The 26,703-nt window shown below is 45.6% G+C and overlaps 1 protein-coding gene across 1 annotated transcript in view; it reads left to right on the top strand.

Moving 5' to 3' along the window:
* Positions 1–26,703, top strand: part of LOC139749653 (uncharacterized) — a 913,398-nt gene that overhangs the window by 635,557 nt on the left and 251,138 nt on the right. The window contains exon 5 of the mRNA XM_071663824.1: positions 15,855–16,081. Within this exon, the coding sequence (XP_071519925.1) occupies positions 15,855–16,081 (227 nt within the window). The remainder of the gene's footprint in view (positions 1–15,854; positions 16,082–26,703) is intronic.

The following is a 26,703-nucleotide window of genomic DNA, read 5'->3' as shown; positions in this document are numbered from 1 at the left end:
AGACGGTCTCCCTGGACGGGGCGCGGGTAGACGGTCTACCTGGACGGGGCGCGGGTAGACGGTCTCCCTGGACGGGGCGCGGGTAGACGGTCTACCTGGACGGGGCGCGGGTAGACGGTCTCCCTGGACGGGGCGCAGGTAGACGGTCTCCCTGGACGGGGCGCAGGTAGACGGTCTCCCTGGACGGGGCGCAGGGAGACAGCCTCCCTGGACGGGGCGCAGGGAGACGGTCTCCCTGGACGGGGCGCGGGCAGACGGTCTCCCTGGACGGGGCGCAGGTAGACGCCCTCCCTAGACGGGGCGCGGGTAGATGGTCTCCCTGGACGGGGCGCAGGTAGATGGTCTCTTCAATCCTTTTTCTCTCTGGGGTGGAAATATCAGAGAGGGGTTGTTTATATAGTGAGGGTGAAAGGGGAGAGGAATGGGGAAGGGGGTGTGTTGCGTGGGTGAGTAGGGGATGGGAGGGGCGGGGTGGTACATGAGACGGGAGGCTAGAGAGAGAGAGAGAGAGAGAGAGAGAGAGAGAGAGAGAGAGAGGACGGGATTGATCGATCGGCGCCCTACCCCACCCCTTATCTCTCTCTCTCTCTCTCTCTCTCTCTCTCTCTCTCTCTCTCTCTCTCTCTCTCTCTCTCTCTCTCTCTCGCGGCAATTCCCCCATTGTTTTCACACGTCTCTTCATTCACTCCCTCTCCATCCTTCACTCCCTCCTGATATTTTTTCACCTCACTCGAAGCATAAATTCCTCAGAACTTGCATAGTTGCCTCCTTGGCCGCGTAACTGGCCCCTAGCTACCTACCTACCTAGCTGGCTGCTGCTGGCTCACGCCGTGAGGGACAAGAGTTTATTAAAGACAGATGGTGTACTGAAGATGTATTACCCCGCTACCCTCACATGCTTCCGCACCTGCAGGAGGAGGAGGAGGAGGAGGAGAAGGTCGAGGAGGAGGAGGAGGAGATCGAGGAGGAGGAGGAGGAGATCGAGGAGGAGGAGATCGAGGAGATATCTTCACCTAAATCGATCCTTTGAGGGAAGCCTTGTGTGATCCTGCATCACCGGAAGTGTGTGTGTGTGTGTGTGTGTAGGTCCGTCAGGGATCCTAGGTGAACGAGACCATTATTTCCGGGTGGTGCTGCTGGGGCGTCTCGTTCGTTGAACGTCTGGACGACGTGAAACTCTCGTTAACAGCCAAACGGAAGCGTCTTTGTCTTGTGTTCTTCAGCAGCGATGGAGCTTGGAAGAACAACTCCATACTTCACCAAGGAAAAAAGGTTAATTGATATCTTTCAGTGTGCTCGTGTCCTTATGTGTGTAATATATATATATATATATATATATATATATATATATATATATATATATATATATATATATATATATATATTGGAAAGGATCACAGTTTTACGCGTGATCAAGTATATTCCTATGAGTCCACTGGGAAAATGAAACACGATAAGTTCCCAAGTGCACTTTCGTGTCATAATCACATCATCATGGGAGACACAAGAGAGAAATATGACAGTCAGTTGACATACAACGAAGAGGCGTAGCTAGGACGCCATTTGGTAAACAGGAGAACATGATATTCGAATATGGCTGCCTCGTTAAGGGTTGAAGAAGAAGAAGGTAGTCATCGCCTAATGGTTGTAATAAGGGATGGGAAAGTAGTTCGAGGTCATGGGAAGGTCGACGATAGCAGTGATTGCTTATCGTACGTCAGGATTGTTGAAGTGCGCTTTGACCCCGAGGGATAGCGTTCGTATGAGTGGCGTAACACTCGAGGAAGGAAACACGTTGCTGGGAGTCACTTACCCCACGGCTCTCGAGCTCCTATCCTCCGCCAGTGCAGTGTGTGTGTGTGTGTGTGTGTGCTCAGAGGGGGTCGACCCTCAAAGCAGCTTCTCGTGTCTCGTGAGCTGAGTGTGCAGCGCCTCCGTCTCCGGAATCGTAAAGAGGGAACGGAAGCACATAACCCAGAGCCCGCCGCCCCCACTGCGACAGGGGGACGAGATTCACAGCCGGTAAATGGAAAGGCTTAGAGAAGTCTCGACTGTGGGGGGCGCGTGCTCAAGGAGCCACAGCACACACGACGCAAATAGGAAGACGTTTACTTTTGGAGAACACCGACTCGTGTCTCCAGTATGAATACTGGTGGTAATTGTAGACAGCCTCCTTTACCCCAGTGAATGAAAGAGAGGTTAAAACAGGTTAAACCAGGTGAACTTCACTTGCATTAAGGGGTTTGTTTTTTTTTTCTGTTGGAGGCTTCAGGCACGGACGAAAGTTTACATCAAGGTCGGGCCGTGATTCAGATAGAGAGAGGTTAATGAATGGGAGAAAGAAGAGACAAGGGAAAGTATTTACGAATGTTGGAGGAAGTGAAAAACTTGTCCTTTACAATGTGCCAGGTCATAGTTATTAGGAAAGACGTGAGGAGGTAAAGAGTTCCAAAGCTTTGATGTGTAAGGGGAAGAAGTAGTTATCAAAACGGCCCACCCTTGAGTTGTCAAGTAAACATGTGACGTAGCAGCTTGCCGAGTATTACGTGGTCTAGCTAGTGGTGGGGGGCACACAAGCAGCCAGCTCTCGGGAGCAAAACCTAAAGTAATACCTTTTGACGAGGGAAAGTGAACCAACATTGCAGCGTAGCGCAAGGGGATCAAGTTTGGAAGTTATCCTGGGAGAGTTTATAAGTCAGACCGCTGTCGACTCAACTCTGTCAAGTAAGTATTTAAAGCTAGAACCACCCTAGTTGTGAGGGCAGTACTCCAATACAAGGACGGATCAATCCACAGCATAAACGAAGCGACTGTTCAGGAGAAAAGAAATTTCGACATGTAAACAGGACCCATCTTTTGTCATAGATATCTTGTTCACCTGGAGGTGCTTTCTCCTTGGCCTGGCTCGGTGACCGGAATGACTTGGTAGTTCGAAGTAAGTACCACAAGGACGAGGACCAACAGCTGTTGACGGTAGTGCGAGCAGGAGGGGACGATGAAGTCTTCGCCAGCGTAAGTTGGCATGATGGATCCACGCGTGGAAAAAGAATACGAAGCAAAACGACTGAGTGTATCGTTACGGATTCACTCAACACACCTCACGGACGACTCCACGACGCTCTCTACACGCCATCAGGAAAACTTGGCTCGTTGGCCACATGACCTGACGAGTTGTTCGCGAGATTTCCCGCTGACGCAGTGGTGCGTGATTCGCAAGCGAGAGGGGAGGTCAACAGGTTCGACAACCTTGTAAGTCGCGAGTATTCATGAGAGGAGCTAGCTAGCAGGCTCTCACTCAGCCTTGTGGGCAAGGAACAGGGGAGGTGCCTGTCGCATCCGGTGCCTCGCCTCTTCCTTGTTAAGAGAAGGCAGATGGCAAGTGTATGGCTCCTTTTCCATCACCGGTACGTCATTGCGTGGCTGCGCGGGTATTGTGATTATCCCACATGACACGCGCCAGTTGGGAGATGATGATTATGTAAGGCTGGAGTTTGATGACTTGGCCAAGGAGGAAGTAAAATGAGTCGTGATGTGAAACTTAACTGGGTGGATGAGTATCTGTCATTGGATGCAACACAGAAGTGAACACGTCTCTATGGCAACGTCACTCGGGGAAACGAGTTTAGTATTCAGGAACCAGACCATTGTGGTGGAAGGAAGGTTTTCTAATGTATATATACACAAGGAAGCGGTGGGGGGGACATGGGTTGTTCTAGCCTCACGTCCAGAGGCAAGATGAAGACAGGAGGTGTCCTTCAGTGAAGGAAGTCACAAAGCTAAGGAGATAAAAACGATATCCTCTGGTGAAGATGTAGCCAGCAGCCCAAGCTGGCCAGCTTTCAGAAGGCATAAGAGAACAGATAACGAGGAAAGATAAGATAGGCAAAGAAGTATTGAAAAAGGATTTTGTAGGTAGACGAAACAACTCCTGAAACGTTTCCACACATTCATCTCCAGTAAATTGATACACGACTCATGAAACGCAGCTCGAATAGATGTAATGAGGATGACAGCGAAGGCAGGAAGGAAGGACTCAAAGGGGACACTTAAATAGGAGGAAATAAACAGTAGGAAACTGGTGATGTGAGGCTTGGAAAGTACACATCTTCCCTTGGCTGTCGCCAGAGCCCAATATGACGGAACATAGTCGAGGAGACATAATGGATCCTGATTGATAATAGGATAGAAAATATTCAGCCAGCTGTCTACATCCTACATTAGGTCAAAACCATATCATCCTCCTCAGGTTAGGTCACCGCCCTTACAGAAACAGAGTGTATAGAGAAGGTCCAGAGGAAGGGCGACAAAGATGGTACCAGACGCAGGAGAGACATGAGTTACACGGAAGGTTAGAGGCTTTTTAGATTTGACCAACCATGGGAGAAAGAGGAGTAACGGGTAACATGATTGCAATTATTCTTTTTTTACAAACTAGTTTGACAATGTTAAACAGTTCCTCGAAAACTATATGGATGGAACAAGTGGATGCCACAACACAGCGTTGAACATGAAACTTGTTAGAAAAGATCTGAAGAAATATATTGATAGTATAAGAGTGGCGGATGAGTGGTATGAACTGAATGTTGAAGTCGTGATTGTGAACAGCATTCCAAAGTTTAAAAAGTTCAGTGATGGTGGAGAAAGTTTGAATGATGGGACCGCCCCCTCCCCTCCCAACGAGTGTAAAAACCCTCTCTCGTACAGTACAAATGGGGTGATTACACTACACACACGATACATTGTTACAATTACTGATAATGAAAAAAGTAGTTAAGGTAAAGGAAACTTTGTATTAATAGGAAGCATTGTAAGATGGTCGTAGAAAGATGGAGTTAAGAAGAATATTGTGAATGTAGGAAAAGCATAGCAGAATAATAATGAGGATTCAAGTATAGACTGTAAGTTTGATTCGAAGATACGAAAAAAAAATATATTGTCAAATAACTATATAAAGTGAATAACGAAGTTAGAATGACGTGAAGATGGGTATTCATAAACAGGATAGGATGAAAAAAAAAAAGAAAAGTCATTTTAGTGGAGGATGGAAGAATGGAAATTGATATACTATAAGATAGTGAACATATATGTACGCCACATTACGCACACACTGGCCCACATCAGTCCTCTCTCTCTCTCTCTCTCTCTCTCTCTCTCTCTCTCTCTCTCTCTCTCTCTCTCTCTCTCTCTCTCTAACTGGTCGATCAAGACCATTCCTATTGAGGGAAGGCTGGGGGGGTCCACAGAATGCCTCGACCTACAATAGGAATCCGATGAGCCTCGCCCGACTTTCTTAACGTATCCGTGACGGATACATAGACCAGGTTCCCTTCTCCGCCTGGGTGGGAGGAGTGGGGATATAAGGCCAGCTCTGGCTACGTGTGTGCAGCGACAGGTCAATAAGTCTGACGGTAAGTTCTTCATGGAGTATGATATCAACATCGAGAGAGAGAGAGAGAGAGAGAGAGAGTGTAGAGACAGGCAGTGCCCTCGACGGCGGATTCGTGTAACATAAATGGTTTATGAAGGGAAGAGAACTTAAGATATCCCGGTACATAACTGGCTTACGAGAGGAATTCAGTTATGTGTTGGAACGGTGGCCTTTATGTATCCGATATTCCGTTAAGTTGATAAATATTTGAATATTGATGGAAATGTAATCACATGAGAGGATGTGTGCGTGCCCTGCGCCATGATTCAAAACTATATATTCCTATGAGTCCACGGGGAAAATGAAACACGAAAAGTTCCCAAGTGCACTTTCGTGTAATAATCACATCGTCAGGGGAGACACAAGAGAGAAATATAACAGTCAGTTGATATACATCGAAGAGACGAAGCTAGGACGCCATGTGGTGTCCTAGCTTCGTCTCTTCGATGTATATCAACTGACTGTTATATTTCTCTCGTGTCTCCCCTGATGATGTGATTATTACACGAAAGTGCACTTGGGAACTTTTCGTGTTTCATTTTCCCCGGGGACTCATAGGAATATACTTGATCACGCGCAAAATTATGATTCTTTCCAAAACTATATATATATATATATGTATATGCCAGGAAGGGAGAGATTTTATGTCTGGAAAAATGCGACAATGTTTTGCGTCCAATCAAAAGTCGAAGCAGAAGTTTGAATGGAATGGAAATGACGACACGAGTTTAGATTACGTGTGTAAACTGGGAATTCACATGTAATTATCTTGTGGCCACTTGTCACGGGTCAATTGTGGTGTGAGGTGTATCATACGTCTGGCAGATGTGTCGTTGAAGTGTGTGTGTGTGTGTGTGTGAAAACAAGGGTGACGTCAGCAGATGACCCTCTTTCAATAGATCCGAATCGAAACGCTCGCTTCGAAGCTCCAGGTATGGTTCGAAACTGTGAACTTTATGCGACCTTTTGCCCCAGTGCTTTGGTCATGCTGGACATGTGTTTGGTCCAATGGTACCATGCAACCATATCCAAAGCTGGACATGTGTTTGGTCCATGTCCCATGCAACCATACCTCCAGGAAAGGGTTTGGTGGTTCGTAGAAGGTTCGATACCGACGCTTAATGAACCGACTGCGCGACTTCTTCATTCAGTACCTTGAAGAAAACGGGACGACCCCCAACTGCAAGATGGTACGACCCCTTTTTTTACCCTTTAATCAAAGACGGTACGACCACTTAGGGTATAATGATGATGTACCCTTTGACCTAACCTTTCGTGGGTCAGGTCACGGGGCCTAAGTAAGAGTCAGGGGTCAGGAGTTTCACCCGAGGTCGCTGGTTAAGCTGACCAGCTATTCTCTGGTCCATATTTTCATTTCTTGGTCCCGTTTTCTAATCTTGAGTTGCCAGGATAATGTCTAGTGTTTCCACGGTGTTTCTGTGACCCGGAACGTAAACTTGGTTTATCATTCACACGAGTTTCGTTTAAATTACATCCCGTTTTCTTTTTTTCCACCGCACTATATATATATTTTTCCTTTATTACATCTCGTTTTCTTTTTTCGCTGCATTAGATATATATATTTTTTTCTTTTGGGAGGGAAGGGGAGGGGGAATTAGGGCATGTCTAATTCTACGTTTGTGTTATATAGCATTCGTATCTCTAGTAAATTTATTTTTTTTAAATGGCGTTGGATGTTAGGTTAAAAACATTAAGATCGTATACATTCTTACAGTACAGAATACACTTGCAAGTCTTTTAACAGCAATAGACCGCGTACAAGAGAGAGAGAGAGAGATTTTTAGTTGTGGGATCGCCTTCGTAATTGCATTAAGCGAAATTCACACACAAGACTGGAAACTTGGGGTGGGGGGAACATGAGCGGCTTTGATGACGCCCGGAGAGGCTGCCAAATGTCGCAATGGTGTCCAACTACGCTCTCTCTCTCTCTCTCTCTCTCTCTCTCTCTCTCTCTCTCTCTCTCTTTAGAATGGCTTACTGGCCAGTCCTGGGAGGGATGTGAGTTGAGCAAGATGGTTTGGTTACCGTGTGTGCCCCGACCTGACCTTGACCTATCATGAGCCTCAAACCTGACCTGACGACCTACCTAGAGGGTGTATTGCCATGAGGAGTGTGTGTGTGTGTATTACGGGGAGAGAGTATTTTACTCTTGTTGCTTCATCCCTCAACCTTGTATATACGTATCATGCATTTATTGCTACGTATGTACACACACACACACACACACACACACACACACACACACACACGTTATGTCGTTAGGAAGGTATGAAAGTGGGAATCGAACCGATGACCCGTGAAACACACACTGTTTCATTAACACACTCGTGTGCAGGTAACCCTGAAATCAGTGGAGGTATAGAAAACGCCATGCCTATCCAGCGTCATTAATGAGCTTCTCGTTTTCTATCATGAGTATTCAATGATGATACGTTTTCCCTTTATAATTACCTGCTAGAACATTATTTATATGAAGGTTCGCCTGTAAAACTCGTAAAAGGGTTATTTTTGGTAATATTTGGAATATAGTTAGTGTACGAATTGGCAATAAAGTAGTTATGGATGGTCCAGTAAACCATCAAGTCCCATTACGGAATAAACTTATCATTATTGTTATCATTATTATTATTATTTATTTTGCTTTGTCGCTGTCTCCCGCGTTTGCGAGGTAGCGCAAGAAATGGTCCAACCCACCCACATACACATGTATATACATACACGTCCACACACGCAAATATACATACCCATACATCTCAGTGTACACATATATATACACACACAGACATATACATATATACCCATGCACACAATTCACATTGTCTGCCTTTATTCATTCCCATCGCCACCTCGCCACACATGGAATACCATCCCCCTCCCCCCTCATGTGTGCGAGGTAGCATTAGGAAAAGACGACAAAGGCCCCATTCGTTCATTATTATTATTATTATTATTATTATTATTATTATTATTCATTTCTGTACATATTTGCCATTTCCCACTTTAACGAGGTAGCATCAAGAACAGGGAACCAAGCCTTTGAGGGAAAATCCTCACTTGGCCCCCTTCTCTGCTCCGTCTTTTGGAAAAATAAAAACTGGAAGGGATGGATTTCCAGCCCCCCGCTCCCTCCCCCTTTTAGTCGCCTTCTACGACACGCAGGGAATACGTGGGAAGTATTCTCTCTCCCCTTTTCCCCACATGACTTAGAGCTATGAGGAAGGGTTGTCATGCACATATGTAAGGCTTCAGGTGTCTACATGTATGAAGACAAACATGGCATCTATCGAATGCTTGAGAAAAATGAGTTACTGAAGGAGTCGGGTGTATCTGTGGCGCGAGGCACAAGCACAGGCGCCTTTGTTGACGCTGTTCCCAAAGCCTCCCTCACACCGGCTGTTCGCTTGGCGGAACATCCTCCCTTCAGCTGTCCGTGTTATACATCCTTCCCGATGTTGACGTGAGAGACCGCTCTCCCCATGGCTGTTGGAGCGAGGGAACGTCCCTCTCCAAGCTGTTCCCCTCTCGGAACATACCCCCAGTGGCCTTATGATCATAGTCTATACCCGTCCTCCATGTTCTTCCTATCATATACCATCACCCCCCCCCCCCATACACGATGCTCCAGCCAATCCATACATTCCCTCCTTTCCTTCCCACCATCCTCTTAAACACCCTCCCCCACGCCCACCCCACATTTCTCAGTCTCTCCCCATCTTTTACACACACAACCTTACAATCCCCCTCTCTCTCTCTCTCTCCCCTATCAACTTTCATTTCATGTCTCAAACCATAGCTCCCATCTTTTACCCCCAGCCCATCCGGAACTCTTAAACGTATTTTTCTTCAGTAGTTAATGTCAGGACAGCGTAGGGCTATGGTTTATGGTCTATTCTCCTCCTCCTCCTCCTCCTCCTCCAGCAGGATGTAGGAGGAGGCCTCCCGAAGACGAAGATATCATCCCTCACCTCACAAGCCAGATCCTCAGGAAAGGACATGCTCGTCTCTGACTTCTAGACTGGTTCCCAATACACACGGTAGTCCTGAGGTCAGGTCAGGGTCGGGTCGTGACGAGGAGCCTTAGAGGTCATTAATGTAAGGTGGTCTGTGACCTGGTTCATCGAATTCATGGCCTCGTGTGTGGTTGAAAGGTCTTTAAGACAAAGAAAAAAAAGGTCAAGATCTGTGGGTCACAGCAGTTGACAGGTCACTCAGTCGGCTAGACGATAGAACATGGTTGCAAGACATGAGTGGCGCACACTACGAGGTCATAAGGTCACTTGATCATGGCGTGACTTGCGACCTTATAAGGTCACGCACTAGAACGGTCAGGTCGTGTTTAGACGCAAGGTCACGCGGTATCGTCAGGTCAAATTTAGTGGTATAAGATCGCAAGGGGTCAGGGGTCACGGATAGTTACGTACAACCTACGTTACGTGGTGTTGTAAGATCTCGTAAGTCGTATGTTTACTTCATGCGTTCACATTGAGACGCCATCTTCAGGGTCTGATGGCAGCGCCAAAACTGTGGATTTCCTCCTTTATTATTACCCTATTTACTCTACTGAGATCAGAGTCCCCTGACGGATATATATATATATATATATATATATATATATATATATATATATATATATATATATATATATATATATATATATTGTATCTCCCCTGATGTGATTATTACACGAAAGTGCACTTGGGACTTGTTTTTCATATATATATAGATAGATAGATAGATAGATAGAGATGAATACTTTCGTGTCCTTTTCACCAGAGTCAGATGTCCAGGACCCGTTATAATGAATTCACACTACACAGTCGTGGCTTTTGACGAAGCCAGAAATATTCTGATATCCTTTGTCTGCTCAAAGTTTGTCACATAATGGGGCGAATTAATTTACGACTCTGCATACAGAGTAGTGAGGGGGAAACGAGCATTGATTTCTTTCGTTCAGATAAGCCAAAACAATTAAAGATCCAGTGGTTTGTGCTAGAGAGTGGCCTGGGCAAATAGAAAGGTGACTTGAGATTGCTATAGACAGTTATAAATTCTTATTGGCCAAAGCATTAGTGATGAAATTATATATATATATATATATATATATATATATATATATATATATATATATATATATATATATATCGGTTTGACCGGTTATAAGATCTATATTATGTTGTTTTAGCTGCAAAATGTACATGTTCACGCGACATACGAGTGTCTTGCACATTCCATCTCTGAACTGGACATTTCCTGATATATCTTGCGATTATATATATATATATATATATGATTCCCGGTAGATTTTGCATGAAATTGAACGTGTGAACTTGTTCAACCCATCCTCACTAAAGGGTTTGAATAACCCAGAGGTTATTGTACTGTAATTCGTTGACCAGACCATCCTCCCACACTCGTGTTCGTCCACACACACACACACACACTAGGCTGGGCCAGGTTATGGGCGACTCTTCGCAACGTAATGATATTCCTCCATTTCCACGGACTGGGGAAACACTTTGGTAAAACACAGGAAACAATTCCCTGTGGTAACTTTTAATCTTGTCACTCGGTCTGTCAGTCTTGAACGCTTCCCAGTCGTTAACCCTTTTATGTCTTTATTCCTGTTGATATTTTTGTTGTTGTTGTTTTTAGGACACACTGGGGAGTGGAGATTCGTTTTGGGAGAGTCTGTGTAACAGCGGGTTTAGAAATGATAGGCGATGCTGTTGACGGACTCCCCCACACACATTCCCCCACACACTCTTGTCTGGCTGTCCTGCTGCTGTGGTCCTGTGGTTAGTGGCTTGTGGTACAGGGTTCTCCTGGTTAGTGGCTTGTGGTACAGGGTTCTCCTGGTTAGTGGCTTGTGGTACAGGGTTCTCCTGGTTAGTGGCTTGTGGTACAGGGTTCTCCTGGTTAGTGGCTTGTGGTACAGGGTTCTCCTGGTTAGTGGCTTGTGGTACAGGGTTCTCCTGGTTAGTGGCTTGTGGTACAGGGTTCTCCTGGTTAGTGGCTGTGGTACAGGGTTCTCCTGGTTAGTGGCTGTGGTACAGGGTTCTCCTGCTGGATAAAGACGCCCAGAAGTAGTAGACGTCATGACAACTTCGGTTATACGACTACCAAATATTGTCTTTGAAAAAAAAAAGAAAGAAAATGGTGGCCATTAGAAAGAAAATGGTCGCCATTAGAAAGAAAATGGTCGCCATTAGAAAGAAAATGGTCGCCATCAGTATTTTGAAATAGGGCTTTGAGCAATAATTCCAATTTATTTTAGAGTAGAAATGGAACACCAATTTTGAAATTGGGATTTATGGTCGGGAAGAAGAACCCGGCCCACCATGTAGATTGGGTGATTGGATTAAGATGGATAATCAGGTTTGCGATTCAACCGCCATTTTCTGCAAAAAAAAAAAAAAAAATGACTAATATTTTACATTTTGTAGTGCGTTTGAAAGACTCGGAACGTATAACGAAGCAGCGTTGCTCATTTCAAAATCATATATAGGCAGGTCTTTCTTTGTGGCCTGTTATGTTTACGTAGTCTACCCTGAGTCGACACACTAAGGTGAACGTCATTTCAATGGGAATTTCTTGTTTGGCCATATTCTACCTCGTCCTGATAGGGTTTAGATAGTATTCAATGCTTTTAACTGGGTTTTCTTTGATCACGTGAAACCTATGTAACCTATGTGTATATATTCCTATGAATCTACGGGGACATGAAACACGATACGTTCCCAAGCGCACTTTCGTGTAATAATCACATCATAAGGGGATATAAATGTACACACGTATCCATCGGTGTCGTGGCATCGAGTTAGGCAGGCGCTCTCTAGTTAGACGTGCGCTTTCACTGTGGGAAATGCGTTGTATCGGCACTTTCACCGGGTTACGTGCAGTGGAGATGTTCACTGGAGGAGGAGTGGACACTGCATCCGTGGCCATGGGTGTGGGCAGTGAGCAACTCGGTGCACACAAGCCACGTCATTTGAGTGGGTGTGTGGCGCTGGCGGGAGGGACTGCCTCACTCATTTCCGTGAACACGAGCGAACTCCAGACCCTCACCCCACCTTCCTCTCTCCCCCGGCGCAAAAGGACATGTTCGCCTAGGCTTCACTTGACCCACTTGAGCACGAAGAAGACGACCTTACTGACCTCACCCGGATGGGTCAGGTTACGTAGGTCGGGGGGCCAGGGGTCGTGCCCCGCTGTGGCCAAGGGTCGTACTTCCTTGCACGCCGGACCACGGATACTCGGCCGGATATATATATTATACGTGGGAGTGGGGTCGTTTTCGGGACACGAGGCCGCAAAATTTTTCCTTAATTACCCCTCCTCTTCCTTCTCCTCCTCTTCCTTCTCCTCCTCCTCCGACGCCTTTGACATAGCGGCACATTCGCTATAACTTCCTCTCACATCGGGGGCAGGAGGAGAGGGGGGAAGGGGACTGAACTGCACCTGGACGGCCTTCAAATGAAAGAGTTTAATTAAACCTTTTCTTCCCTGGGACCTCGGGTGTGTGTGTGTGTGTGTGTGTGTGTGTGTGTGTGCGCGCGCGTGTGTGTGTGGGAGTTTGTGTGAGTTTTCTCATGAGGCTGGCAACGATTATCATTATTATTATTATTATTATTATTATTGTTTTTGTTGTTGAGAAACATCGGTGCTATCCACATTGTTTAACCTTATGGGTTGTTAATTAACACAGGTTAAGTAGATGTTAATTTTCACCCTTGGTACGGTCGTAGTAATATGTATAGTGATGGCGATCGAGCTGTATACTGGTGCCATTAAACGTCGATTCATCAGGAACCCATTCTCAAGGGTCGTGTATTCATGCATTCATGGTCAGTGGTCGTGCCGTCATGCACAAGGGTCGTACCGACCTTCTCGTACGGTGAATAGAACCTTAAACGAGTCGTAGTATAGTTTGTTTATACATAAATAAACATATACATGCAAGGCAGTAGGTTCATAGATAGTGAGGACACTGCAAGAGGTCTATTGGCCCATGCTAGACAGGTCCTAAGTCTGTCCACCCTACAACCAATTGTCTGAACCCATAAACACGTCATCCAACCACCGTTTAAAGCTACCTAAAGGCCCACCTACCACTACTATGCTTGGCAGCTTGTTACATAAATCTACTACCTTATTCCCGTACCAGTATTTACCCACATCCGACCTGAATCTACTTTTTTTTCTGATTTAAGTCCATTGTTTCTTGTCCTATCCGGTGGTGGCACCATTCTAAGAACTGTAATCATGTTACCTTTATTAATGCCCTTCACCCATTTAAAAACTTCAATCATATCCCCTCTAGTCCTCCTCTTAAGTGAGTGTAGATTCAGTATCTCCAACAGACTGCATACTTGCCCCTCTCTCCAAAACTCTTGCCTTTATCTCCCTAGCCACCCCATCCGTAAACAAATGAATTAACCATGGGGTTTTTAACCTTTCTTCATAAGTCAGGTTTTTAATTCCAGGGATCATTTTTGTCATTCACCCTTGTAATCTCATTGTCTAAACAACCTATATCAACTGTATACATAGTATGGCGCCCAAAACTGTACCGCATAATCCAAATGGGGTCTCGCCAAACGCAAGATAAAGTTGCGATGATACTCGAGATATACTATTTCTAACAGTTCTGTTGATAAACTCAAACATCCTATTATCCTTATTAACACATTTTAACATATTGTTGCCGCGGCTTAAGAGATCCTTGCTCACCAGTACCCCTAAATCTCTCTCGCATTCTGTTTTACCGATAGTAATACTGTCCAATTTGTAATTAGTGGTCCCTGCCTTTACCCACACTCGGTGCTCTGCATTTATGCATGTTGAATTCCGAGTTTAGCGAGCGTGCACTCAGGGCAAAGCGCTCATGATTAGCGAGGATTTTGATCATGTACATCCACATACACAGTTGTCTGTAAGTGCCCTGCGCTTGGCTTACATGTTTGAATATGTACCCCGTCGTGTACAGCGTTTGTAATGCATGTACATAGATATGAGTGTGGGAGATATTCGTTGCCTTGCACAGTCGCTGCTCATGCTTGCACGGTGTGCGGGTGGATAGCTGGGGAATGTGGAGGTGTGGCTAGGTGGATGAAAGGATGAGTAGGTGGATAGGAGAATGGTTGGTTTAAGGAATAGGTGTTTGGAGTGAGGCTATACAGACGAGGGATAATGTCTGTTGTAGGTTGAATGGAGTTCCGTATTTAAAGTAAAAGCAAGCCCAATGTCATATATATATATATATATATATATATATATATATATATATATATATATATGATATAAGGATAATTGCACTTCATCAGGAGTTCTGTGCGTTAATACTTATGCTTAATGCTGATCATGTGTGACTTTGTTTATGGATCCTGGTGGAGATAATGTATACAGACTCGTCACAGTATCATGCAACATGCTGCAGCTGTCTCTACCTTCATAGTCAAATGAGTGTCAGAAATTCTCAGCGTGCTCTCTTGTTATTCTTGGCGTGCTGTCGTGCATGGCAAATTCTGTGAGGAAAACTCAATTCTTGTGTCTCCCCTGATGATGTGATTCTTACACGAGAGTGCACTTGGGAACGTATCGTGTTTTATTTCCCCCGTGGACTCGTGATTTCACACTCGCATTTTCGTACTTTGTCATCTCTCCTTTGGCCTTGATCACCATCTGCAGACAGACGTCCGGGCATGGAACTGGCAAGGTTCCTGAAGTATTATTCTAAGTCCAGTGTTTAGGGTCCGGAGGGTCTTGATCTGCTGAATGTGAGGCGAGGCGCTGATGACGTGTTGCAGGAAGCAGCCGCCTTGATCGTGCCTTCTGAGCGCCCCCTTACGACTAGAAATCTCACGTGTACCCAAAATGAAGTGACAGTCTCTCTCTCTCTCTCTCTCTCTCTCTCTCTCTCTCTCTCTCTCTCTCTCTCTCTCTCTCTCTCTCTCTCTCTCTCTCTCTCTCTCTCTCTCTCTCTACCCTTCTTCTTCTTCTTCTTCTTTTGTGGTTGATTTTGATTTCTCGGTGGCGAGTTTGAACTGGTGGAGGAGGGTTGAAGCATGTCTGTCCACTTCCCTTACCTGATTTACCGTTGAGCTATGACTGGCTAATCTGTGTTTGCATCTGTCAGGTCCTTGAGGGCGAGTCTCTGCTGATATTAAGGCTTTTTGTGGACTAACCAGGCTTTCGTGTTTTTTTACACTAACCAAGGTTTTTTTTTTTTTCATTAGCCAGGCTCTTTTTTAATATATATTTCATAGCCTGATGGGAACTATAGTATGACTTTGTGAAAGGCAACCATTTGTGAGTCGCAGGTTGGTTAAAGTGACGTCAAATCACTCGTGATTAACTTATTTGTATCTATTTATTGATGATTATCTCTCTTTCTCTCCTGCTGCAGGACACTGTGGATCAGACAGATGAGGAAGACATAAACAAGAACGCCACAGGGTCGCCCAAGAACCGGAAAAAGAAGAAGAAGAAGCGACCGCGCACTGTCATCAACCCTTATGGCAACGTCTACTTCTACTGGCTCTGCGTCCTGACCATCTGCGTGCTGTACAACCTTTGGACGCCCATCGTCAGGCAGGCCTTCCCGGAGCTGCAGAGCTCACCCCAGCCCATGTGGTACGTACAGTCCGTCCGTAGTAGAAGTAGTAGTTGTAGTAGAAGTAGTAGTAGTAGTGCACGAAACATTGTGGCTAGGTTTGAGGCGCGTCTGAGGTAGGGAGGGAATGGCTAATATCTTCGTGTTGGGTCGTTGGCTTGGCTACCTCTGCCAGACGGACGATCACAAGGGCCCAGTGGAATTGGGTGTGATGGAGCATTGTTTACAAAAAAAAAAAAAAGGGAGGTGTTGGTTACCACTGTCTTGCATGGCACAGTCAGCCTAAGGCGTAAAGGTGGGAATCAGTATATCCCAACATTGTTGTGAAGAGTTACCTGAAGTGGATACGATATTCCTTGAGGATCGCGAGGTTATATATCTACGTTGCGGTTATTATTCTTCAGTGCGAAGACGATCGTAAGCTTGGACTGTTAAGCTGTGTGCCTCAGACTCGACCCTCGTCACCAGGTAGCCACAGCTTGGGGTAAGCTTGTGGTTACCTGGGTAGACAGCATCAGCTCCAAGACATGGTATGTCGTCTTCGCTTGTTCCCATCACCACAAAAGACTGTGTCGTTCCCTGTACCTTTTCCACTCGTGGTTTAGATTTTGATACCATTAACAGAAATTTATATTGTGATGGAAATGTTTAATCTGTTGCTTCTCTAGGTATGTATATATGTATATACGTACTCATATACACTCATGCATACGTTAGAATATGTATGCGTCTGCATATGTTTCTATGTATGACGTTGTATAATTGTCTCTTGTACTAAAGAAAAGTTTATCATTTTTACAAGTAGGTTCTTTGATCATTGAGATAAAATGTCTCTCGTGTATGCGTAATGTCGGGCAAAAAAAGAACTATTCTGTTTATTAATCCATTCTGCCATAAGAACATGGTATCATTCCCTCATGAACTGACACACAGTCATGAGGTGATGTGAGGATGTGTGACAGTCATGTGTGGGGACTGAGGCGCTCAACTGAGCCTAGATACAGTGGTGGTGTCCATGTGATGTAGTGAGTCCAGCTCACACGGGTTTGACATCAACCCTAGCCAGTCGTGAAGAGGTGGCTGTTCGTCACGTGAAATGATCGCCAGTATGAGCAGCCGCTGTGAGTGAGTGGGGTGGAAACTTCAGTCATAATACAGCGAGAAAGAATTGATGATTGATATCATCACTCAACTGTATGACTTGGGGAAGTGTAGTGATGATGATGATGGTGGTGGTCCGGCTGAGAGAGAGAGAGAGAGAGAGAGGAGGGTTATAGCTGTCTTGCCCCGGGCTCCACACCCAGACCAGGTCGATGTGTGTTGTCTGCCAGTACACACGACAAGGTGGGCTGTTGGAAATGACGGGAGCTTGAGAGAGAGAGAGAGAGAGAGAGAGAGAGAGAGAGAGAGAGAGAGAGAGAGAGAGAGAGATGCACTTCCCTGACATATAAATGAAGGAAGATGTTCACGGACTTTAACGAGAGAGAGAAAAACACAGATTCCCTACAGTCGCTGGAGGAGTTCCAGCTGCCATTTCTTCCAGCAAAGACCACAACACTAGTTTTTCGTGTCAACACACGCACTAACGAAGCGATCGCTGTTCTGTCTTCAGTTGTTTTGTGTTGTGTGTGTGTGTGTGTGTGATCATGGTCCGATGCCCAGCAGCATCTTAGAAACCTCTGAAGACCGGAGACTGTAAACATTTCGTGAAGGCCTCTGTATTTTATCGTCCAGGTTTTTGCTACGTCCTTACGAGCGATGATACATTTGCGCCCACAACACCAACACCACCAGCAGGTGTCCTGGTCTTCCCCACACACAAGGAGCGGCACACACACACTCACGCACAGAGACTGGGGGGGCGCGCGCGGGGCAGGCTTCGAGAAAGACGCATCGAGAAACGGGTTCAACTTGACATTTCACATCCATCCAACTCCCGAGAGAGAGAGAGAGAGAGAGAGAGAGAGAGAGAGAGAGAGAGAGAGTTTTCACATCCATAGAACTTTGAAAACACTCCTCCCTCCCTATCCCCTCCTTCTTTTTTTATGACCCTCCAGAGAGGAGAATGGAGACATTTTTCCACGTAGTTTTTCTTTTTTTTTTTGGGTCGACTCGATATCTAATGGATGGGATTCCATGGGGAAAGAGAGAGAGAGAGAGAGAGAGAGAGAGAGAGAGAGAGAGAGAGGAGCAGCAGCAGTAAACCTTAGAAGACCAACCTCCTCCTGCTGTAAACCCTGAGGCCTCCCTTCAGTACCCGTCTTGCTTCGATCCCAGTTCGAAACCCGACTTTCATTTGTTTCTCTTCTGTTGTACACCTTCAGGATCTCAAGTAACGGTGTTGTACACCTTCAGGATCCCAAGTAACGGTGTTGTACACCTTCAGGATCTCAAGTAACTGTGTTGTACACCTTTAGGATCTCGAGTAACTGTGTTGTACACCTTCAGGATCTCAAGTAACTGTTGTACACCTTCAGGATCTCGAGTAACTGTGTTGTACACCTTCAGGATCTCAAGTAACGGTGTTGTACACCTTCAGGATCTCGAGTAACTGTGTTGTACACCTTCAGGATCTCAAGTAACGGTGTTGTACACCTTCAGGATCTCGAGTAACTGTGTTGTACACCTTCAGGATCTCAAGTAACGGTCCTGAAGTATCTCGTTTCTCGTGGACTCTGTTTTCGCAGCGATTCTAAAAATCCCTTTTTTTAGGGGGGGAACCTTTTAAGTGAAGGTCTTCCGTTCAAGACGGCCGAGTTACGCGACTTTAGGAGACCAGGAACTAACCCGTTGTGGACTGAGAGGTGTTTGAAGAAGGTGTTTAGTGTCTCTCTCTCTCTCTCTCTCTCTCTCTCTCTCTCTCTCTCTCTCTCTCTCTCTCTCTCTCTCTCTCAAAAAGACCCCTGAACTCCCGGATTTATTCAATATATATTTTGGTCTTTGACTCGTGAGACGGGGACGACGACGACAACAACAACTAAAAAAATTCGAAGGCCACATTTTCTTTGTATCTTGTCTCCTCCTTTTGAGACGGAGTTTCTATATCGTCAACAACCCAGATAATGTCGAAAAGCCACAGCCATTAGCCCCCCCCCCCCGTGCAACGAGAGACAGGGGGGAAGGAGGGGGTTGGGGGGGTTGCAAATTGGTCGTAAGTGACATGACCACTTTACGACTGTTATCCTTTTATAAAGTCACTTATAAGTGGGGGAGGGGAGGGGGGATTTGCCTTATTTTGTAAGTACACAAGTAGTACAGCCAAGGTTCACCATGTGTGGTTGAGTGGGCCTGTGGCCTCCACCAGCGTCTGGCAGTGTGTGTGTGGCTTCTTGGGAGCAGATGTCAGCCGGGGGGGGGGCGCGCACGGGGGCCAGAGTTACTACTGGACTGACGGAGGCTGACCTGACCTCCTTCAAGCACGACGTTGAGTGTGGTGGCGTGACCTTCGACCTGACCCTTGAAGGGGTTAGGTCAAAGGCCAAGGCGTTATAAACCCCAGGCGTCGTGCCATAGTGCCAAGTGCCGTCTGCAGAATGCAATAGACCTTTCCCCTGTGAGATGATTGCATTCGGCACGTATGCAATCGCTGCATTAGTTCTGACTGTATTCCAGAATACAGTAACACCCAAACCCGTGTGCGAATTGTATTAGTTCCGACTGTATTCCAGAATACAGTAACATCCAGACCTACGTTCGAAATGTATTAGTTTCGACTGTATTTCAGAATACAGTAGCATCCAGACCTGTGTACGAAATGTATAAATTCTGACTGTATTCCAGAATACAGTAACATCCAGACGTGTATCCGAAATGTATTAGTTCCGGGTGTCTCTCGCAATACACTCACCCACCTACACTTGTGTACGACACGTAAACTTGCCCAAAATGGTCGTCGAATTTAGATGTTTAAGAAGGACGAAAAGATTTTGGACGATCTCGTTCAATGATCTTTGAACCCCTCAGTGAACCGTTCAACGCAGAACACGTTGTAGTTATCTCTTGCCCCATCATCACTACTAACTGTTGTCATGGCTTTTTTTGGACAAGAAAAAAATGCGAGTTATTTACGGGTTATTGAGATTCTAACGTCATTTGACCCCCTGAATAGGTGGGTGGAAAAAAAATAGATGAATTTATGAGTAATGTCTAAAGAATATTTTTCCCCGACCCTTTCTTTTTTCATCCTCTCTCTGTCCAAGGGGGAGTCGGGGGTGGTCTCTCTCTCTCTCTCTCTCTCTGTCTCTCTCTCTCTCTCTCTCTCTCTCTCTCTCTCTCTCTCTCTCTCTCTCTCTCTCTCTCGGTACACCACCACGTTCGCTGCCCTCAGAGCGGAGGTGGTGTGGTTTACCTTGTACATAAAATTTACATAATCAAGACGGCGAGTGAACGGATAAACAAACAAGCCATGTAAATTAGCATGGGGGGGGGGGGGGGGGGTAGCTAATTACCAGCCCCCTACCTGATGTGTATGGTAGGATAGTAATTACATAGATCGGATGAATTATCATCCTGAATGTAATCTTGAATGATGACGCGAAATGTAATCATGAATGATGACGCGAAATGTAATTAGCGTGGAATTATTCAACGAGTAACACATACAAGTTGTTTCCATGGCATAATTCGGGTAATAGAGAGATAATGTCCTCGTAGGTGATTCAGGTGGTGGTTGGTGTCTCGTTATAAGTAACGAGAGTAGTTGAATACAATTGTGAAGTGCGTTGCGCCGTTTCCCTCTTGCGTGCGGAGCGGCGGCACGAGCCTCCTCCCTCCCCTCCCTCCCCCATACGAGATAAGGTAGCGTAGTCTGGGGGTCTTTTGACGTGCTGGAGTGACTCTCTCTCTCTCTCTCTCTCTCTCTCTCTCTCTCTCTCTCTCTCTCTCTCTCTCTCTCTCTCTCTCTCTCTTACAACCTGTTGGCCTCCAGTCCTGCCCTGCCTTAGGGCTGGTCCTAAAATCTCAAAAGGTTAGTGGAGTGTACTATGATGTCTCTCCCAAGATGATATCCATAACCTCCAGTCGTGTTCGAGGATATCAAGGTGTTTACATAACACAAGGATGGACTTTGGGTATCGTATGTGATACTTGCTTTAAGATCTTGATTGCTCTTATCTGTTGACACGCCCTTGCGAGTTACCAGACGCACGTCTGTTAACTTCTGTTGTACTTATCTGTTGACACGCCCTTGGGAGCTACCAGACGCACTTCTGTTAATCTCTGTTGTACACAGTTGTCAACATTTCGTCCGTTTCCTTGGCAGGAGAGAAATTATTGGCGACTAGGATGGTTTATATTTTTTGGGGGAGGAGATATGAAGAGGAGGATATTAGTGGGGGTAAGTGGTTGTACCAACGAACAATGTCACTCCGCCGGTCTCCGACGCAAGCCCTCCTCAGGAGCCAGCGGACGTGGGCCCAACTCAGAGTAATTCTAAGAAAAATATGTAGCATATTTTGCTATATTCCCAAGGTATGGTGTGGCTGTGGTGGTGTGGTGTGGCTGTAGCGGTGTGACGTGTCTGGTGTGGTGGTGTGGTGTGATGTAGCTGTGGTGGTGTGAGTTGATGCATTCCCCTTTTCACTTCCCTCATGACCCTGGCATCGTATCTTCAGCTGTACTGAGGTAGGAGTCCACTCCTTCTAGCAAGTTATTAACAGAGATCAAGAAAGGGTAATGGTCTTAGGATAGACCCCCTAAGGCACGCCAGGGTTTACCCAAACCTATCTGGCGAAGGCTCCCCTGCTTTGCGTCCGTCGTTTTCTTCCTCTAATCTGGTCAGTCTGTGTATCGAAGCACACCAGTCTCCCCCTTTTAATCCTGCCTGAGGATCCAATCAGCTTCTGTACCACCCCTCCCTGTGGCACAGTGTCAAATGTTTATTGGCAGTCCAGGATACAGGCAGTTCGCTCTGCCTTCTCTGATCCATGGCTCAATCTCTCGTGGAAATGTAAGAGGTTAGGTACACATGATGTCGTCCACTGGACCCATACCTGCTCGTAGCTTCTCCTTGACTTGTGGCTGGTTCCGTATTTGAGGCAGCTTTTGGTCTGGCTGTGATACAGCTGCGCTGCTGTGGTAGTGTGGTGTGTGGCTGTGTGGATGTTAGTAGCGTGGTGTAGTGTGGCTGCAGCTGTGGAGTGATGTGTGGTGTGGCTTAGGCGTTGTAGTGTGGTTGTGGTGATGTGATGTACGTAGATGTGGCGCTGTGGTGTGGTAATGGTAGCACGGTATGGTATAGGTGTAGAGTGTGGTACGGTGTTGTGGTAGCGATGGTGTTGTGAAGCGTTGTGGTGTGGCAGAGATGAAGAGTATGGTGTGGCGTGTGGCGATGAGTTTGGTGTGGCTGGCAGAATGGATTTTGGTGCCGTATGGTTGGCGAGAGGGTGGCGGAGGTGGGGGAAAAGTGTGTGGTGTGGAGTGTGTGGCAGTGTGGTGTGGCTGTGGTGTTGGGCAAGTAAGGTGGAGATGAGGACGCGACCCATGGTTCAACGTGTCACAGTTTTAATTAATCGTTCTCTGTTACCAGCCAGCCACCTGAGACGTTGCCGTTAATTTAAAGGGTCGTAAAGTAACGCCTGTACGTGATTAATTTTCTAAATGACTGTTTGTCTGGCTGTGTTACTCAGTCACCTGTTTAACGGCTGGGTTGTGTGTGTGTGTGTGTGTGTGTGTGTGTGTGTGTGTGTGTGTGTGTGTGTGTGTGTTTACGTATAGGTATAAGGGTTGAGGAAGAATTCTACTTCCGTATTCCATGCGAATACAGGAGCATCCGATTTTTTTTGGTGGGGGGAGAGGGAGGGAAGCAGTGTGGTTTCAGAAGTGGTAGAGGAACGCGTGGATCATAAAGGAGAGTTTCGAAGACTGGAGAGAGAGAGAGAGAGAGAGAGAGAGAGAGAGAGATTAGAATCGGCTCGCCTCGTAGAGATTGGCTGTACCGAAGCACTGCTCCCAAAGGAGGAGGATTGGGTTAAGTTTGAGACGTGAGACAAAGTAGTGGATGAAAGACCCGAGCGATCTCAGGGGGCGCCTCCCACCCTCTCGCATCACACACACGCCTCGCTTACTGGTAACCAAGGGAAGTGCACGGACGACCTTCAGCGAGGGGGAAATATAGACGAAAAACACAGGTGTGAGGAGATTGCTAGGTGGATTAGAAGGATTTGATGTGGAATAATCCAAAGTCGAATGAGAGGGGAAATAAATTCCCCCCCCCCAAAAAAGGAAGGGGGGGGTCTGTCAACTAGATAGTTATCTATGGTTCGATCAGGTTAGACAAGAAAAAATAAATAGGATGAAAGTTGATTTGCAGATGTTTTTTTTGGAAATGGTCTAGGAAAGACTCGAGAGATTGAGTATACGAAGGGAAAGACAGTTGTACACACCTTTTTCTTTTTTAATTCCTTCCTTCTTGACGGAACTACTTTACAATGATTCAGAGCTGAAGCGAAGGCTGATGATTGCTGTTAAAGGACGAGAACGAGTTCCATGGCCCGATATATTCTCCGCTCCTGACGCGACGCCTTTTAAGCCATGATTGAATATGCAAGACCTTACACTAGTGGGAGTGTTACCCATCCTAAGGCAGGGGGCCCACTTACAGTGATATGCTAACAGCAGAACACGAGCACTGACTTGCGAATTGCTTTCATTTGCATGTGTCCCCCTGTGAGAGGCAAATAGTGCTGGCTGAGGAAGGTGTTCATTTACGAGGTGTACACACACACACACACAACACACACACACACACACATACACACACACACATGTAGTTAATTCCTTTGATGTTCATGTTCTTGTGTTGTATTTATTTGTAACACTAAAGGTGATGTTCCACGACAGATGATGTGAACAGTGGACGAAATATAAGCGAATTCAAAAGAGTTCGTAATGCATGCCGCCGAACGTTATATATATATGAATGTATATATGAATGCTGAATTTCTTTGTGAAATCTAAACCTCAGTGTGAAAGCTCAGTGTGAAAGCTGATCTGTTCAGAACTTCAGCTCGTTCAGTCTTCTGAATAATTCTAATCTAAATATGACGTTAAGCCTAGTATGAATGATTTTATGTAAACAAGTCGTTAAGCCTAGTATCAAATGCCAAGGCTAGTAAGAATAATGTTATTTAAACAAGTCGTTAAGCCTAGTATCAAATACCTTGTGGTAACCGTAGAATATACAGTGTGTGGCAGAAATCCACATCACTATCCTTGGTCAGTTCTTCGTACCAAACATAATGTAATATTACTTAAATTACTTCGTGAATGATTAGTTGAAATGCTGGAAGGTTATGGATGGTTAGGGAGAGGCCTTACGAGTCATATATATTACTCCAAATAAAACTCTTCATTATCCTATTTGCATAATTCGCTCGAGAGCAAAACTTCGCTTTGGTCGATTCCAATCAACTCCACCCGTCCTTTTTTTTTTTTTATGTATATCTTTTCTCCCAGGACGTTCCTGGAAAAGCCTAGCTCCTCCTGGAGATAACTAGATTCAAGACTCCCAACTTGGGCTAAGTGCCTCTCTGTGACAGCAAGTGACTTCAGAACCCAGGCCGTGAATCGCCTTCCTTTGGCCCAACTTGGTATACGAGAGTCGTTGCTTGCCAAGTTTAGATTAGACTTTAGCTTCATCTGAAGCTCGGGGCAAGATCACATCTATTTGGTTTCTTGCGTAACTTTGCCAGTTATACAACCTGTAGTTATGTGTTCCTTCTCCTTAATTGAAATGTGTTTTCTTAAGGCTTGAGTCCCAAGGGGTCTAGGAAGGCTCGTATCACATTGTGAAATAGGATCATTGTGCAGGGGCGTATGTAGGGGAGATAGCGTCTATGGCAAGCACTGAAATTGCGCCCTTGCCTTGCTTAAAAATGTACATACCGTGGATGTATATAGAAATATATACAGTGTAATTATAAACTGTTAAAGAGTTAGGCCAAACTTGAGTTTATATAAACTCTTAAAGACTTAGACTTATTTGATCAAAATTGTAACGTAGAAGCGGTAATGCAACTGATAGTAGGAAAATGTTACTATAGTTGAAAAGTAGACGAGTTTCTTTTTTTATCTCACAAAACCAAACCTTTCAAAATGTCAAATCGGGGTAGCATATGTCAAAAAAAAACAAACCCTTTTGAGTGGCGCCCACCTTCAAGTGGCGTCCAGGGCACCTGCCATACACTATATACGCCGCTGGTCATATATATAGACCATGGAATATTACTTCAGGACTTTCTGTGGCGTCACACTGTTGTGTATGTCATGAACTGAATCATGCGTCCAGGCATTACCCTGTGTGGTTGTACGAAGGCATTTCTTTCCTATGATTGTTATCATTCGGTTAGTCAACTTGTTTACCAAAATGGTGTCCTAGCGACGTCGTTGTATATCAACGGACTGTTATATTTCTTTCTTGTACCCGGACTTCCCCTGCATGAGGTTACACCGTGAGTTTGGCACGGCTGCGTCACAAAGAACACACACTCCGTACCTCCACATTTTCTTGCTACTGGAAGTAGCGCATTCTTGGGCCGCGGGAGTCTCTGGAAAGAAGTCTTCGGTGGCTTGGAATGGGGAGGAAGACCTGGAAAGCATTGTTAATGACGGAAACGATATATGTAAACTTATAGACCCTGGAAACATGGTCGCGAAGAAAGCACTCGAGATGTGCTTGAAGAAGTGTGTGGGTGATCATGAAAATCTGCTTGAAGTATTGTTCAGTATGCCGTTGGAGGAAAGCACAGTGGCCGAGGAGTGGAACAGGGCATATATCTTACGTTAGAAAGGACAATGGAAAAGTACACTGTACTGCAGACCGGTCTGTTTCACGAGTGTAGTCTGTAAAAACACTGGAAAAGATCAATAGAGAACAAACCACTGACCACTTGCAGGGAAAATTTTACCTAGAGTGAGAAACAACGATCAGTTAGGAAGGTCAAGCTTATTATATCTTTTTTGGACATCATGAGATGGCGAGCTGCGTTTTAGGCCATAGATGAGGAGGCTAGGTGGATCGTCTGCTCCAGCAAGGCCAGAAATTAATTGACGGGACCACTCAGGTGGATGGGAAATAAGCTGGAAATAAGGAAATGTACTTTTCACGGAGGATTGGCTAAGTGGAGGTGAACACCACATATCAGTGGAGTTCTCTCGACAGTGGTGTGGGAGTTACCACTAGCTTGTCGCAGTGGGGGGGTGACGTGACCCTAAACCACTTGTCAGTCATGGTATTATGTAAATGAGGTGTCACGAGGATTGGACGGATACCACAGTATGTTTGTGGGATGTTGGCAGGGTCCAAACTGATCCCAGGTCTGATGCAGGGTTAATGAAATTCATGCCGAGCAAGTGCTGGGTAATGAGGATGGGATGATGAAAGGCCATTATGCGAGTAATATTCAGCAGGAAATTAGCTGCTGGAATCCCTGTGAAAGGGACACCAGAGCTCGGTCTTAGAAGATATTAAAATGGAGAAAATCTATCTGCTGGTAAACATTAAGATCATATTTAAGTACGTGGATTTATTAATGCTTCTCAGACTGTCTGTATAGGGCCAAAACTAGAATATAATTCCCATCTGTTTTGGTCAGCGTACTTCGAAAAAAAAAAAGGCACAAAAAGCAGATAAAGAAGGTACAGA

The sequence above is a fragment of the Panulirus ornatus genome, chromosome 7, assembly GCF_036320965.1.
Source record: "Panulirus ornatus isolate Po-2019 chromosome 7, ASM3632096v1, whole genome shotgun sequence".
NCBI classification, from domain to species: Eukaryota; Metazoa; Arthropoda; class Malacostraca; order Decapoda; family Palinuridae; genus Panulirus; species Panulirus ornatus.
Note: the sequence above shows the minus strand (reverse complement) of the source record. Positions and strands in the feature narration are given on the sequence as shown.